Here is a 17,689-nt window from a genome sequence, read left to right as displayed (position 1 = left end):
ACCAGCTAAAACCAGCTAAGCCCAACAATGACCAGCTAAGCCCAACAATGACCAGCTAAAACCAGCTAAGCCCAACAATGACCAGCTAAGACCAGCCTGACCAGCTAAGACCAGCCTGACCAGCTAAAACCAGCTAAGCCCAAAAATGACCAGCCTGGCCAGCTAAAACCAGCTAAGCCCAACAATGACCAGCTAAAACCAGCTAAGCCCAACAATGACCAGCCTGACCAGCTAAGCCCAACAATGACCAGCTAAGACCAGCCAGGCTGACCAGCTAAAACCAGCCTGACCAGCTAAGACCAGCCTGACCAGCTAAGACCAGCCAGGCTGACCAGCTAAGACCAGCCAGGCTGACCAGCTTAGACCAGCCTGACCAGCTAAAAAAGTGTTCAAAACCCCTCTAAAACCAGCCTGATAAACCAGCTATGACCAGGCTGGGAGACCAGCCAAAACCAGCCTGACCAGCTTAGGCTGGTTTTAGCTGGATTTTTCAGCAGGGTCCGCCATTTTGCTCCGACGAAAGTGACTTGAACGCACATGTCCTTATAAGCACGACTTCCCACCTCGTACGTACGAACTTCCCAGGAGGACTTGAACGCACCATAACCCCCTCGTTGAAGTCATGAACCACACACCCACACCTAAACCTAAACCTAAACCTTACTATACTAGGGAGTAATAATATTGCTGGGGCCGTTTTGGACAGTTTGTGCTTGCTGTATAACAATAATTTGAAACGTAACAAAATGGCAGCTCCAGTAGTAATGAAAACATTTTATCTTGAACTCTATGGAAATGTATGGATGATGATTCTGCTGCGGGCGCCATCTTCTGGCAAAACGCGGGAATTCACAGCGCATTGCACGCACGCCATCTTGGAACGGTCAGTGTGTCGTCACTCACAGTAAGAATCAACGGCTGTGAAACCGCCGAGATTTAAATTCTCCAAGAAATTGGACAACCTTTCACAGGTGAGAATGTTTTGGTTTGTGTTTTTTTTAATGTATTAACTCAATATTCTACAGGTTTTTACTATGGTAGGCTACTTTTTAATTTTGTTTAGCCTACTTTTACTATGGTTACTTTTTAATGACTTGTTAGCTGACACTTTCGTCGCATATTGTGTTAGTTTAGCAAAATCATCTGCTGAAGTCTATTGCAGACATACAGATATTCGTCTAACTACGATTGCAGACGCTCAGTCAACTTCTCGAGCATTCAGGGACCGGCATTGACCGTTCCAATATGGCGGACGGCTAATGAATCATCTATGTAGAGTGGTGCAGGTATGACCTGATTTTGTAGGCCAACCAGCAATTAGCATCATGCTGGTTCCCTCGACAAAAACCCAATAGGATTTTCCCATAGGCTTTTGGATTATTGCTAAAAACAAACTCTGTTATCAACAAAAGATTATGATAGCCTACTTACACGTTTTGTCTAAACGTGATAATTACATAATTTTCACAGATGAACACAACTTTTATGAATTTTGAAGCCTAAAAATGCAGTCGCAAAGAAGTAAAAAGCTAAAGGTAGGCTATAAACGAACTACACCATGGTCGCTCAACTTCAACGTCACCATCACTAAGCTTCCGACAACTCTTTCAGTTTTTATCTAAAAACATTTTCCCAGAATGTTTGAGTTAGATAGTTTATAAGAGCACAGTTATGAGTATAATGAGGCTTTAAAAGCAGACTGAGTTTACCTGTTCGGCGTGATGGCGTTTAATCTCCTCTACAGCCTATAGTCTCATTTAGCCACTTGTTATAGCAACCTCCTTTTTCAAGACTCGTAAAAGCTTTAAAAAAATCACGAGTGGGGTAATACTGATGTATTTTATGTTGTAGAATAAAAAGTGAAAGTGTCTTGAGCTTGTGTTAACCACAGACCTTATTTCATCCATTTAACCATAAGCCCATTCAAAAAACCAATTGACTTCGGGACGATGGAAGTGGGTTCAAACCGTGTTAATGAATCTGTCTTAGGTACACTGCAGTTTTAGGGAGAAAATACTCAGCAATGGCTGATGAATTTGCTCATGGTTTGCCTTAAAGCATACTAAAAACACCACATAGACATAAACAACATTTAAAACTTGATTTTCACCATAGGGGGTCTTTAATAATGGATGGCAAAAATATGAAAAGTCAAACAATGTTTTTCAGATTCATACACCGATAAATTTACACTGGTATGCATCTCAGTTTTTGATCAGAAAGCAGGTTTAGCCTGTTTTCAGAGGTTTTCTAAAGGTAATGTATTAAAAGTAACTGTAACAGAACTCTAATAATGGCAACATTTTCTAGATGATTATCTGCAAAGTTTCAGATTGCCAGTCCTTTGATACCGGTGAACATCTTGGCGTTGCTGTGTAGAACCACACACAAAAAAAGATGACACCTGCAGGAACAGAATTCAGTTCGATTTTAGAGGAGTGCCCGAAACCGTCCAAACCCATGAATCACTTAATTATGAGTAATGCAGTTACGTGTTTTGCCCTATGTAATGCCAACCCTTTTAAACGTCAAAGTTCATTATTGGATTCAAGTATCAAAGTTCTGAATGAATAGAAGGACTGGAATTTAAGGCATGACTTTTAACCTGTTTGACATGTACACAATAATATAGGCACTCTGTGTGAATGGCTGGAAATGTTTTGTTTCCAAAGTAGTGCAATCCTTGTGAAAAAGGCGTGCGCTTAATTGTATTAAATGTACACGTATAGTGCACTTCAAATCTTAAAAGTGTATATATACTGAAATAAGTTAACACACTTAAGTGCACTTTTAAAAAGTGTGTTTAATAATGTCTAATTAAAAGTTCAAAAGTAAAATAATTTTGTTTTGCTAATCTTTTTTTGTGCTTTAATGAAGTGCACTTATTTTGATGCATTGACTACTAGAGCACAAGTACTTGATTATAATTTTAACTGTTCTGTCATTTGATATTATATTTAAAGTTAATATATTTTAAATTGTATTTTACTGTAATGTAGAAATGTGGTAGTCTATTTATTGTAGGTTTTTACAGTACTGTGCTGCCAAATCTAGAGCGACGTCTAACATTGCATTACAAATGTTTATACAAATATACTTACATACTTGACATACAAGTTTTAAAAAGGCCTTTAAAGTATTTTTTACTTTACCATAAATGCTTGTCATTATTTAGCACTTTTATCATATTTCAAGACAAATATAAGTAATTATAAAATTACATAATAGATACAGTACTTATAAAAAAGCACTCTAAAGTTCAGCTAATTGCACTTAGCCTAATATAAATCTAAGCTAATACATATAATTTCAAATAACATGTCCGAAAACATGAAGTCATTTTGCAGTATATTCTTTTCAAGTATATTATTTCCTTATTAAGTACTCTTTTTAAAAGTATGCTAAAGTGTACTTGTCTTTTACAAGGGTATTTTTCCACAGCTATTGGCATCGTTTTCATAGAATACATAAATGAACGGTTCCTGCTTACTATATTGTCACTCCAAAACTGTGTTTGTAGAAAGATTAATTAATGGGGATATACTGGACAACAGTCAGCACGTAGTCATGATCATGACCGGAAGCTGTGGCTGCAGTTATAAAGCAATGAGAGTGGATTAGTTTGAGTCGTGCCAGTGAGGTGTCCTTGAACTACATAGATTTTTTTTCTAATTTGATGTGTGGGAAGGGGGAGGTTTTTGGCCCTTATCTGTGTCTCTCTAACAAATGCCAAAGTGAAAGGCCTGGCTGCAGTTCAGCAGGGTAAAGATAAAGGAGAGCTCTGGATAGACAGACAAACACACTTGCAGATTTTTTCCGCTACTTTTAAATTAACGAGTTAATCCAGCACAATTTGTCAATGTTTGATACATCTATTTAATTTGCATTGGAACAACATATTTTCCAGTACTTCTTCCAGTGCTTATAAGTTTGTTTGGCCTAGGCCTATATCATGTAGGCCTATATTATGTAGGCCTACACTTCATTTCCAGGTTGCCTGATAAAAAACACCTATATTTTTTCCAGAAGTTTCAAATCGAGAAAGCCTACTTCGTTTGTGTGCAATACACATCGACGTCAGTGAACGGACTGGGGGTGGTCGGTGAATGTGTTATCTGAGGCCAAGCTAGTAGTTCACTGCAAGATATTCAGTTGAGTGTTTCACAAGTCTAATTATATTGGGTTTACACAATTACGTTTCCATTTCACAGGTTCTGAGATCGTGTAGAATCTTGTGGGACAGTGAATGGAATCTGACAGGCTGAAAAGCAAAATTCCTGTTCATGCTTTGTTCGGATTTCCTGCAGTGTGAAGCCTGTTGGTCTTGTTTCTTGGTGTCTGCATGCCTCAGATCAACTGAGATCTCTTTAATATGCTCAGTAAAATTCAGTTGGTTCTTTTCACTCTTAATTAATCTCTAAAGACAGAAATCTTTGAGAATAAATAAAATAAAATGCTTAGCATATTTCGAGGGCTTGGAGCCAGAGGGGCGTAAGTGGCTTTTGACAAACTTTACTGGAGAGACAAAACAAAATTTTGACCACACTTCAATCACCTGTATTATTAACCTTAAACCACAAACATTGCAACCACAGGCATACTTACATGAATGAGTATTTAAGTAATAAACTTATGGCATGGTGTGAAAAGGGAAAAACATCCAGTATGCGGCAGTCCTGTGGGCGAAAATGCCTTGTTGATGCTAGAGGTCAGAGGAGAATGCGCCGACTGATTCAAGCTGATAGAAGAGCAACTTTGACTGAAATAACCACTCGTTACGACCGAGGTATGCAGCAAAGCATTTGTGAAGCCACAACACGCACAACCTTGAGGCGGATGGGCTACAACAGCAGAAGACCCCACCGGGTACCACTCATCTCCACTACAAATAGGAAAAAGAGGCTACAATTTGCACAAGCTCACCAAAATTGGACAGTTGAAGACTGGAAAAATGTTGTCTGGTCTGATGAGTCTCGATTTCTGTTGAGACATTCAGATGGTAGAGTCAGAATTTGGCGTAAACAGAATGAGAACATGGATCCATCATGCCTTGTTACCACTGTGCAGGCTGGTGGTGGTGGTGTAATGGTGTGGGGGATGTTTTCTTGGCACACTTTAGGCCCCTTAGTGCCAATTGGGCATCGTTTAAATGCCACGGCCTACCTGAGCATTGTTTCTGACCATGTCCATCCCTTTATGACCACCATGTTCCCATCCTCTGATGGCTATTTCCAGCAGGATAACGCACCATGTCACAAAGCTCGAATCATTTCAAATTGGTTTCTTGAACATGACAATGAGTTCACTGTACTAAAATGGCCCCCACAGTCATTTCTATGCATTGCGTTTCTATGCTTTCTATTACTGCATTTATTTTGTGCAAGTGAGATGAGTAAAGATCTGTTTCATAAATAATAATAATAATCTGTCTGGTGTTTATAAGCAGCACATACAGTATTGTACTACGTATAAATATACACAAACTTACCTATATTAAATTGTTTGTGGTACCTACAGTAAAAAATGTAAATGTAAAATATGTGATGATAATATTGATCGAGCAATTGATGTAAGTAAGTAAAAATGCATGCAGAATTGAGAAAATAGTATTTATGGAGATAACTTGTAGCCTATCACAGGGCAAACGTGTGAATGTTAGATGATCTTAGTAGTATTTTACTGTTTTTTATTGTACTGTTACTCACAGTAACATGCCATGCAGGCTAGAATTGCAAAACATTATTGGATAATTCTTATAATTGACATTTCTCTGGGCCAATCGGAATCTTAGCACTTTTTTTCTTGGCCAATCGGAATCTTATGCCGCGTTCCAGGCAACCTGTAACCCGTGTTTTTCCAACTCGTAACTGGGAGTACATTGATCTAGTACGAGTTCACGGGTGGGAAGTCACGGGTTTGACTGCCATTCCAGTGCACTTTCACGGGTATAAGGTTGGAAAAACACGGGTTACAGGTTGCCTGGAACGATGTACTCCCAGTTACGAGTTGGAAAAACACGGGTTACAGGTTGCCTGGAACGCGGCATTAGCACTAGTTGCGTCAGAATCTTGAAGCACACAGCGTCAACTGAGCTTGCTAGTCGCCATTGGATAAGACGCCTGGCTACCGTGCGAGTCTAATGGAAACTCACGCATGAATTTTCCTGCATTGAACTTGTTTTAGCGCCCGCCAAAGTTAATTTTTGTCCCGCCAAAGTCTTATTTGATCGTGAGTAATGAACTGCTGCGCTTGTGACAGGGCGCATGTTTAACTGAAAGAACGAGCAGAGAGAGAGACTCGGTCGCGCACACTCTCTCTCTCTTCGGAGCCAGGCGAAAGTGTAAACAAGACTTCACCATCTCCAAACTAAGCGCTGTCTTGCTCTCTCTCCCTCGCACATTAATCAAAATAAATCAACATGATGGTAAAAGGTCGGAAGACCAAAGTTTCATGTGGAGCATTCAGAGATTTTTTTTTCCTGAATTATCGCTGGTGTGAATTGTGCTAAATAAGTTGTCTTATCTTCTCTGAAAAAAATTCCGGACATTCATCTGACATAAAACAACACTTTAATTAAACGAAAAAAACTATTCAGTGATGAAATGTTTTCTGTGTTGACACAAATCTTGGATGTCCATGTCTGCTGGGATAATCGCACAACGCGCATGAACGTCCAATTCGCGAACTAATGACTCCTTTGAACCGATTAATTTTAATGAATGGTTAAAACAACTGATCTTTCCAACAGTGAACTCAGGTGACGTCTAAATCGGTGTATAACTAATCAGTAACACTTTACAATAAGGTTCTATTTATTACATAAATTACATAAAAAGTACAGTTTGCTTACTTAAGCTTAAACTTTAATTTAATTAATAAAACCACTTGTTTTCTTTGAAAAGCATATTTTTCCACACAGTGCTATCAAGAATCTTAGCTGTGCAGAATTTGAATCCTCACCTCACCTCATCCCACCTTTTTTACTCTGAGGAGTTTGCAGGTCTAGCCCGTGGGGGAAAACATTGCCTTGGCGCTATTTGCAGTTAATTTTGCAATGTACCGTTGCCGATCGGCAGGCGTCAGTGACTCGCAATACGACATTTTTGTCATTCAAATACACACGATGTTCGCAGTGTTTTCCCCCACGCCGAGATAGTTCACCCCAAAATTAAAATTCTGTCATCATTTACTCACCCTCAAGCTGTTCCAAACCTGTATGGATTTCTATCGTCTGTATACAAAAGAAGATATTTTGAAGAATATGGGTAACAAAACAGTTGATGGGCCTCATTGACTTAAATAGAATGGAGGGGAAAAACACTATAATAGTCCATCAACTGCTTGGTTACCCATAATCTTCAAAATATCATCTTTTATCTTCAGCAGAAGAAATAAGTTCACGCAGGTTTGGAACAACTTGAGGATGAGTAAATGATGACAGAATTATCTCGTTAACTTTGACTCACTTTTCCAGTTTTCAGTCATGACACCCTGATTCAGTTGCTGTTCAAAGGTGTGTTTGTATCTGTGAATAAATAGATTTAGGAATGCTGCATGCTGGAAGGGCCTTGGCTTATTTTAAACAACAAAAAACAAAACAAAAACTAGAGTGCTCTTTGAATCTAGACAAATTATATTCCACTCCAAAGTACTTCTTTTGGCATAAAAGTCTATTTTAATTGGGCTCGCAACATTGTGACATTGAAGACAGAATAGGAACACACAGAAGGTTTTAACTTTTTAATGACTCTGATTGTAACATGTATCTAGTTCCCGTTTCAGTTGTTCTCATTTCCCGCCACTAGTTTGTTTCTATGGCTGTTAATTAGTTCCCCACACCTGTTCTGTTTCTACCATGATTACCCTGTTTGTATATAAGCCCTGAGTTCCCCTTAGTTCTTTGTCCTGTATTTTTATGGAAGAGTGGTTGTGTTTCTCTGTGCTCTCCTACGTGCTCGTTTTCTTTTATAATAAAGTGTTTCTTTGGATTCTCAGTTGTTGTGTGCTTTGTATACAGCCACCGCGTGACACTGATTGCCACACCCAATACACAAAATGACATCAATGTTTTTAATGGATGTATTTATGCTGTATAATGAACAAATATATTTACAGTAAGACACTACACAACCCACCCATATCAACAGAATCAAGTTCTGTTTCAACAAAAACAACAACAACAATAACAGTCCTACAGCACTCTCCGTTATGCCCTGGGCCAATTCATTAATGTTGCGTAACTGGTGTTTGACCCAACTCTACATATCATGTGTTACTGCAGTGACAGCAGTGGCCTGGGACAGCTATAGGACCATGGCTCTTGCCATGATTGTACAGCCTAAAAAATATAATTCACACAAATACATATCTGGGCATACCCCCTACTCTGAGCACATAAGGAGCCATACATATAATGAATAATTTAATAAATTAATACATTCAACTATCACAAAACCAATTTTTCAAGTTTGGTGACCTCAGTAATCAGTGGGAAGTGTTTTTCATAGACTGCCCTTTAACTGATTTTTTTTCTAAAGGGGTTCAGTCATATTATGTCAAGAAATAAATCGTTTAACTTGCTTTAAAAGCCCACCAGTCCGCAGTTAACAACTCCTAAGATTTATAAAACATACTCACCCTTATGTCGTTTCGAACCTGTATGCATTTCTTTCTTCTGTGTTACACGCCCACAAAAAAATATAGAATGTTGGTAACGAAACAGTTTTAGTTCCCAATGACTTCCTTTGTGTGGACAAAAAAAGTCAACAAAAGTCAAACATTTTGGTTGCCAACATTCTACAAAATAACTGTTTTTGTGTGTTACACATGCATACATGTTTGGAACGACATACGGGTGAGTAAATGATGAGGCTTTAGGCTACTATTGAAATTTCAGTTAGACTTTTAAAGTAAAAAACACACTTGTTTTCAGCTCATTATGACTGAAAATACAACTTGAAGTTAAATACACATTAAACACGCAGCACAGCATCAACTCCTTTTAATAATTTTTTTTTTTAAAAAACAAGAAATGCCAGAAATGCATTAACAGTCATGCACTTAAAATGTACTGTAAAGCCGTGAATTTGCATTTCCTTCAGCCTGAGGCTTGTTCATTTCACTTTTGGTGTGAAAAGGCCTTTATATTTGCAAAAAAAATTTTTTTTAATTAAAAAACAAACAAGCAAGCCCAGCCCAGGTGAGAAAAAGTAACGCAAAAGTAATGTAACCCATTACTTTACGCAATTAGTTACTTTTTTAGGGAGTAACACATATTGTAAAGCATTACTTTTAAAGGTAACTTTCCCCAACACTGTTACCCCATTTATGGTGGAAGAACAGGGGCTTGCGCGTGGTGGATTTCTTTTCTCTTTTCGAGTGTTTAAAATGGTGACAATTATTTTTTATTGTTTAATGTACAATACCGTTCAATAGTTTGAAAGAAGTATCTTATGCTCACAAAGGCTGCACTTATTTGATCAAACATACAATAAAAATAGTAATACTGTGAAGTACTATTCATTCAAAAAATCTATATATTTTAAAATGTAATTTATTCTTGTGATGGCAAAGCTACATTTTCAGCAGCCATTACTCCAGTGACTTAAAAGTTTAGGTAAGGTGAAATGTCAAGTATTTCTCAGCCCTGCTGTGTAATTGTAATAATGTAGAAGCAATATGGTGGTTTTACATAAAAACAAGAAAATAGGAATGCATTCCTCCCTTCCAAGGCCCCAGATTTCTCATGTTCACTCTTCTCGCCTTTCATTAACAGACTCTGGGAGAAATAGTTTACCAAACAGTCTTGAAGAGAGAGATGAAATGTCTGAGAATGGCCTTGAGCAGCGGAGGTACCGTAACATCTGTTCAGCACCGCTCATTATGAGTCAAAGTCGTGATATTTGCCTTAATTCAATATCTGTCTACAAGAAGACTGCTCCAGTGGCTCGGCAGTAACTTCAAACAAACAAAATGGAGGCAGGCCAAAACTAAATAAAGTGCCTTTGAGACGCCCATCTGTTTAAATGGTATGTGGGTCTGTTCTCCTTCCTTATGTTCTTATCCTAGCATCACACTAATGATCAAGCCGCCTCAAGATGAGTTTTAGCAGTGAGTCAGTGGGCTGGGAATGATGGGTGACGTGTGCAACTTTTGCGGCAGAAATCCATCTGTGAGAAGTCTTTCATTACAGACACATGCAGTGTGGAGATAGATGAGGGGTAACAGTTTACTGTCAATTGAATATTTCAATTTGCATCGCACTGTTGTTGACTCACATTTATCCTGATTTGTCTGTATTATAATTTTTCAAATAACTATAATCCTTTTTAAGTGATTATGTATTAGAATTGTGGGTTGGGCATTAGTATGAAGATCTTATTATGATTGGGTCAAAACAACAGATAAGCTTAATTATTCCAATGGTGTTAGAGAGCCATCTTGTGGATACAGTTTACAGCTGATTTAAATTAGCCTGGTAAAATATGATAGTGAGGACTCATAGATAATGAATACACGAATATATATTTCAATCTACTCTCATTATTGTTAAGACTTTATGTCTGAAGCTGTAGAATATGCAGTATACAGTGAGGAAAATAAGTATTTGAACACCCTGCTATTTTGCAAGTTCTCCCACTTAGAAATCATAGAGGGGTCTGAAATTGTCATCGTAGGTGCATGTCCACTGTGAGAGACATAAAAAAAAAAATCCAGAAATCACAATGTATGATTTTTTAACTATTTATTTGTATGATACAGCTGCAAATAAGTATTTGAACACCTGAGAAAATCAATGTTAATATTTGGTACAGTAGCCTTTGTTTGCAATTACAGAGGTCAAACGTTTCCTGTAGTTTTTCACCAGGTTTGCACACACTGCAGGAGGGATTTTGGCCCACTCCTCCACACAGATCTTCTCTAGATCAGTCAGGTTTCTGGGCTGTCGCTGAGAAACATGGAGTTTGAGCTCCCTCCAAAGATTCTCTATTGGGTTTAGGTCTGGAGACTGGCTAGGTCACGCCAGAACCTTGATATGCTTCTTACAGAGCCACTCCTTGGTTATCCTGGCTGTGTGCTTCGGGTCATTGTCATGTTGGAAGACCCAGCCTCGACCCATCTTCAATGCTCTAACTGAGGGAAGGAGGTTGTTCCCCAAAATCTCGCAATACATTTCCCCGGTCATCCTCTCCTTAATACAGTGCAGTCGCCCTGTCCCATGTGCAGAAAAACACCCCCAAAGCATGATGCTACCACCCCCATGCTTCACACGTTTAGTGGAATTATGACCAAAAAGTTCTATTTTGGTCTCATCTGAGCACATGACTTTCTCCCATGACTCCTCTGGATCATCCAAATGGTCATTGGCTAACTTAAGACGGGCCTTGACATGTGCTGGTTTAAGCAGGGGAACCTTCCGTGCCATGCATGATTTCAAACCATGACGTCTTAGTGTATTACCAACAGTAACCTTGGAAACGGTGGTCCCAGCTCTTTTCAGGTCATTGACCAGCTCCTCCCGTGTAGTTCTGGGCTGATTTCTCACCTTTCTTAGGATCATTGAGACCCCACGAGGTGAGATCTTGCATGGAGCCCCAGTCCGAGGGAGATTGACAGTCATGTTTAGCTTCTTCCATTTTCTAATGATTGCTCCAACAGTGGACCTTTTTTCACCAAGCTGCTTGGCAATTTCCCCGTAGCCCTTTCCAGCCTTGTGGAGGTGTACAATTTTGTCTCTAGTGTCTTTGGACAGCTCTTTGGTCTTGGCCATGTTAGTAGTTGGATTCTTACTGATTGTATGGGATGGACAGGTGTCTTTATGCAGCTAACGACCTCAAACAGGTGCATCTAATTTAGGATAATAAATGGAGTGGAGGTGGACATTTTAAAGGCAGACTAACAGGTCTTTGAGGGTCAGAATTCTAGCTGATAGACAGGTGTTCAAATACTTATTTGCAGCTGTATCATACAAATAAATAGTTAAAAAATCATATATTGTGATTTCTGGATTTTTTTTTTTAGATTATGTCTCTCACAGTGGACATGCACCTACGCTGACAATTTCAGACCCCTCCATGATTTCCAAGTGGGAGAACTTGCAAAATAGCAGGGTGTTCAAATACTTATTTTCCTCACTGTATATGAGTGTGTGTGTGTGTGTACAGGTTTATATTACATTGTGGGGACTAAATGTTTAGGGGTAAGGTTAGTGTAAGGGGACAGAATATACAGTTTGTACAGTGTAAAAACCATTACGTCTATGGAGAGTCCCCACAAAAAAAATGAACCAGACAGTGTGTGTGTGTGTGTGTGTGTGTGTGTGTGTGTGTGTGTGTGTGTGAACTCTGCATTGACTGCTTTATCTGGAAAAAAAACCCAACAATATATAATTCATTGTGAAATGAAAGCTTAAAGTGAAGGCCTCATTGTTTCAAGGACATCTTTTGTCACATAATTTGAATTTCTGTGTTGATTTTGCATTATTTTCACACTTAAAACATTGCTTTGGTAATTACTTTGTACCATTGTCCTCTTTTGTGCAAATAAATAAATCTTCAAAAAATCTATCCCAAGTGCTTCCATTGTTGTCAGCATTAAGAGAAAGTTTTAATGGGCTATATGACACATTTAATGGTTAGGAAATTACTTGTTTAAATCAAATCAAATCAAATCAAGTATATTTGTATAGCGCTTTTCACAATACAGATTGTATCAAAGCAGCTTCACAGTATTAAAATAAAATAATACAACAAAGTTTGTTTCTAGTGGAATTTATTGATTGATAGAATAAAATTAAATATCCCCAAACTATCCCCAACTGAGCAAGCCAAAGGCAACAGTGGCAAGGAACCGAAAAAACTCCATCAAGCGGCCTAATGGTGTCCTAAAACTCCATCAGGTGACCTAATGGAGAAAAAAACAACCTTGGGAGAACCCAGGCTCAGTCGGGGGCCAGTTCTCCTCTGGCATTTATGAACTAGAGGCCGGATTGTAGTTTGAAACTGTGAGATTAACAATATTATATGAATGCCTGGCTGAAAAGATGCGTCTTTAATCTAGTTTTAAACTGGGAGAGTGAGTCCGAGCAACGAACAGTATCAGGAAGGCTATTCCAGAGTTTTGGAGCCAAATGTGAAAATGCTCTCCCTCCTTTGGTTGATCTGGATATCCTAAGTATGACCAAAAGCCTTGAATTTATTGATCTTAAAGAGCACGATGGATTATAGGGTGATAGAAGATCCGCTAAATAGACTGGAGCTAAGCCGTTTAGGGCTTTATAAGTCAGTAGCAATACCTTATAATTAATACGGAACTTTATAGGTAGCCAATGTAGTGATGATAAAATCGGTGTTATATGATCATATTTTCTTGATCTAGTAAGAACTCTAGCGGCTGCATTTTGGACTAACTGTAGCTTGTTTATTGAGGATGCAGGACAACCGGCTAATAAAGCATTACAGTAATCTAGTCTCGAGGTCATGAATGCATGAACTAACTTTTCTGCATCAGAAACTGATAGCATATTACGTAGCTTAGCAATGTTTCTAAGGTGGAAAAAGGCTGTTTTTGTAACATACGAAATATGATTTTCAAAAGACAGGTTACAATCGAGTATAACACCCAGGTCTTTTACTGTAGAGGATAAAGTAACAGGACATCCTACGATGTCAAAGTTGTATTGTGAGAGGTTCTGTGGGCGGTTTTTTGAACCGATAAGTATTACCTCTGTCTTGTCTGGATTTAATAATAGAAAATTACGCGTCATCCAATCTTTTATATCTTTAACACACTCTGTCAATTTGGATAATTTAGCGTTTTCATCCGGCCGTGATGAAATATATATTTGAGTGTCATCAGCATAACAATGGAAACTAATTCCATGTTTCCTTATAATATTTCCAAGTGGCAGCATATATATTGAGAATAACAGAGGGCCCAACACAGATCCCTGCGGCACTCCATAGTTTACTGGAATTATGATCGATTTTTCTCCATTTAAATAGACAAAATGGTAGCGGTCTGATAAGTATGATCTAAACCAGCTTAATGCTTGTCCTTGAACACCAATTTTGTAGTCGATCTAAGAGTATTGTATGATCTATAGTATCGAACGCAGCACTTAGATCAAGTAAAACTAGTATTGAGATGCAGCCTTGGTCAGAAGCTAAGAGTAAATCATTTGTGATTTTAACGAGCGCAGTTTCAGTGCTATGATGCGGCCTGAATCCTGACTGAAACTTTTCATAGATATCATTTTCTTGCAAGAAAGAGCCCAGTTGAGTGGACACAACTTTTTCTAGTATTTTAGACATAAAAGGTAGATTTGAAATGGGTCTATAATTTGCTAGATTAGGTTCAACTCTTTTGGTTCAACTCACCATTGCCTTACACTTGCACAGAATTGTTTTAAATTCAGTTTTATTTGTCACTTTCAGGAGGTTGTACTATCAATATCAAATTTATTTCAAGAACACAGTTCCAGTAGTGGGATTGAATGTGAAATCGAATAAATGCACTCAATAACGGAGTCGGATACCCAAATGGCTATTCCCTCAAATAGTGCCCTATTTAAAGTTTTTTGTCTTTTAGTATGAATATGTTACCCTTACTGTTATCTATAAGCTAGTGTGCTCCAATGCTACAATGACAACATTTGCATTTAGAAGACCAAATGTTGAAAATGAAAATCAGGTTGATGTCAGAATCCAACATCAGATAGACGTTAATCTCCAACATTGGACAGACTGTATTGTGGTTGAAAATGAAAATCGTGTTGACTAATTAAACTAAAGTACATATTCAATAAGTGTACTTGAGTAGGCCTACAGTACTCAAGTAAATGAACTTTGTTACTGTCCACCTCTGGCTGCATTTAAATGTCAGCTTTGAAATTAGCTTTAGCAAGACAATGGTGTCAGTCCTTGTTTTCCAAACATGTTTAAAATGTCCATCGCAGAACGCCACTAAACACAATTCATAATTTGAGATGTGGTGAATATGTTTGTGACTTTATTATTTTTATTAAATTATAAAAATGATGCATATATCTCTTCTGTTACATATGGTTAGTTGAAAGATAAATACGAGTGGTGAGAGTGTGAAAGAGTTGCAAACGTATCCAGAGATATTAAAAAAAACACATATAACAATCCATCAGCGTTTTTTTATCCCTGACAGCGCAAATTGTTTCCACATTCCAACCTGAAAACACACACTAAAGTCGGAAGTTCGACCTCCCACCTCGAGAAATGTGAGCATGTGTGTGCGTCAATATTCAGATGGAAATGAAATGCCACTTAGCGATTGGCTGTCGTAGTGATTGCATCATCAGCTTCCAGTGCGGATTCTCTGAGGTCTTGTCCTTTTTGAGTTGGATGTTACCAATCAAGCGCTTGGAAGACTTCTTTGAAGGCTGAAGTTCGAAAACAGACACTATAATGGAGCACTCTCTTATATGTTGATCTGGCAACACAAAAGTCAGGACTTCATTAAACACAGTCACCTCCCAGCACATCTTCTGTGTTGTCCTCTGATGTCGAAGTTTGCACTGATTGCAGATGATGCTGATTCTGGCATAAAGAGCTGTGAATACAATGAAAAAACACCTTACATAATTTAAAGCCACACCGTGGACTTTGTGACCTAAAGAGTTGACGCATACGAGTTATTTTAAATGATTCCTCAGGCCAATATACAGCGTTTGACACTATTAATGCTCCGAGCGGGGCTGCCCTCTTGAAATACCGCCTATGTAAGTTTGGAGAAGACGGACCGTCGTTGGCCAGGTCATGTGACCTGGAGAACGTTTCGCTTTACGGCCATCACGTGACCATAGGCTCTGATATACTCATGGAGCAGACTTTTGCGACAGTGCTGCGGCGCTTGTGGCCTCTAGGGGCGCTAGACGTGAAAGTTACAGGTCTAGCGCCCGCAAAAGTTCCGCGGTGTGGCTTTAAAGTAATTTTACAGCATTTATTATAAGCTTGGTTAATGTTCAATTAACCGTTTGTTGTTAGTTCACAATGTATAAAGGAATATATTAAACTCCTAATTTTAGGTAATCAGTAAGGATTGCATCCTCAAGGGAGTAAGTGGAGACAAATGACTAGTGCTGCATCCGAAATCGCATACTTCCTTACTATTTATTAGGCGAGATACAGTATGCGACAAAAGAAGTATGCCCGAATTCACAATACTCATAAAAAAGTGGGCAAAAAGTACCCGGATGACCTACTTCTTCCGGCGGGATTCTGAAGTGTGCATCTGATGGACACTTTACTATCCCATGAGGCAACGGGAGAGGATTTTTGAATGGCAGTGAAGTGACGTAACTGACACTGGTAGGTCACATGATAAGGGCAACATGGCGAATGTAGTACGTCCAGATTACATTCATACTACACACATTCATAATATACTATGTAACATACTTTTTTAGCAGTCGCGAAGTAATTACTTATTCAAAATTAGTACCTACTCAAGAGAGTATGCAATTTCGGATGTTGCCGATGGCAGCTGACTTGTTGCCTCGCTGCCTAATCAGGCAATGACTTTGCAGGCAACATTTGCGCAAGGCACCTCATGAAACTGATTTCTTAGATGACTTCTAAGGCAGTGTAACGGATCTACAACAAAATAGAGTAAGCTTAGGTGATAACTAAGCAAATATTTAATTACTAAAATAGCAATTTCCGGAGTAAATAACATTAAAGGTGTTGGTCAAAAACTTACATTTACACACAAACTGACCTCCAACCATAACTCTTAGATGCCATATTTACTTTTTAGCTCAACTGTCGCTCAACTATCGTAGGCAGAAAGGATGCATCTATGCTGCTTTCAAAAATCGATCAGATGAAGGTATCTAAGGAGACAGGAAGTGAAGCTAACATTGGAGTCAAGCCATTTGTTTGAACCGATTCATTCAAAAACGATCAAGTCATTGAATGATTCATGTAAACGTTTTGCTCAAAAACACTAAATCAGTCAGGAATGAAACACCGCTACTGTGTTCTGCACCTGTTCTGCTGTGGATTTTTGTTGTCGGAGCAAAAACATAAACTGGCAATACTGTGTCTAAAACATAAGTTCCTCAATATTTAAATATTGTTTGTGAAATCAATAAAATCAATATCACACGATCGCGCTGCTTCTCTTAGAAACGTTCCATGCCATCGTTGCTATTTCACTGTTATTACTGTTAACTAAAACTATTAAAAAATGTTCTCAGTAATTGAAATAAAGCTTATATAAAATAAAAAATAAACAAAATTAGAATTAGAACATTTTTAAATGTTTCCTGCCTTGGCAACTGACTGCAATAAGTTGAAGTTGAAGTATTTTAACTTAAGAGGTCACTCTTCGACCAGAACTCGACTCGCGTACAACCATTACCTGAAACCAGTGATTATAGTTATAAAGTCATAAATATGGATATTTTTCTAACAAAAACACATCGCGTTGTTTCAAAAGGCCTTTTTTAACCCCCTGGAGCCGTATGGATTACTTTTATGATCGATGGATGCATTTTTTTGGCTTCAAAATCTATGGTACATTCACTCCCATTATAAAGCTTGGAAGACCCATGATATTTTTTTTATATAACTCCAAATGTGTTTGACTGAAAAAAGAAACACATATACACCTAGGCTGACTTGAGCGTGAGTAAATCATGGGATCATTTTCATTT

General features: G+C 38.3%; 1 protein-coding gene across 2 annotated transcripts in view; it reads right to left on the bottom strand.

Annotated features, from left to right (window-relative positions):
• Nucleotides 1–14,992: 14,992 nt before the first annotated feature.
• The window catches only part of syt19 (synaptotagmin XIX), a 5,951-nt gene continuing 3,254 nt past the window's right edge, over nucleotides 14,993–17,689 (bottom strand). For both annotated transcript variants that reach the window (XM_084123998.1, XM_084123997.1), the window contains exon 7: nucleotides 14,993–15,582. In XM_084123998.1, the coding sequence (XP_083980124.1) occupies nucleotides 15,275–15,582 (308 nt within the window). In that variant the 3' untranslated portion in view covers nucleotides 14,993–15,274. The remainder of the gene's footprint in view (nucleotides 15,583–17,689) is intronic.

The sequence above is a fragment of the Abramis brama genome (genome assembly GCF_963993115.1).
Source record: "Abramis brama genome assembly, chromosome: 9".
NCBI lineage: Eukaryota > Metazoa > Chordata > Actinopteri > Cypriniformes > Leuciscidae > Abramis > Abramis brama.
Note: the sequence above shows the minus strand (reverse complement) of the source record. Positions and strands in the feature narration are given on the sequence as shown.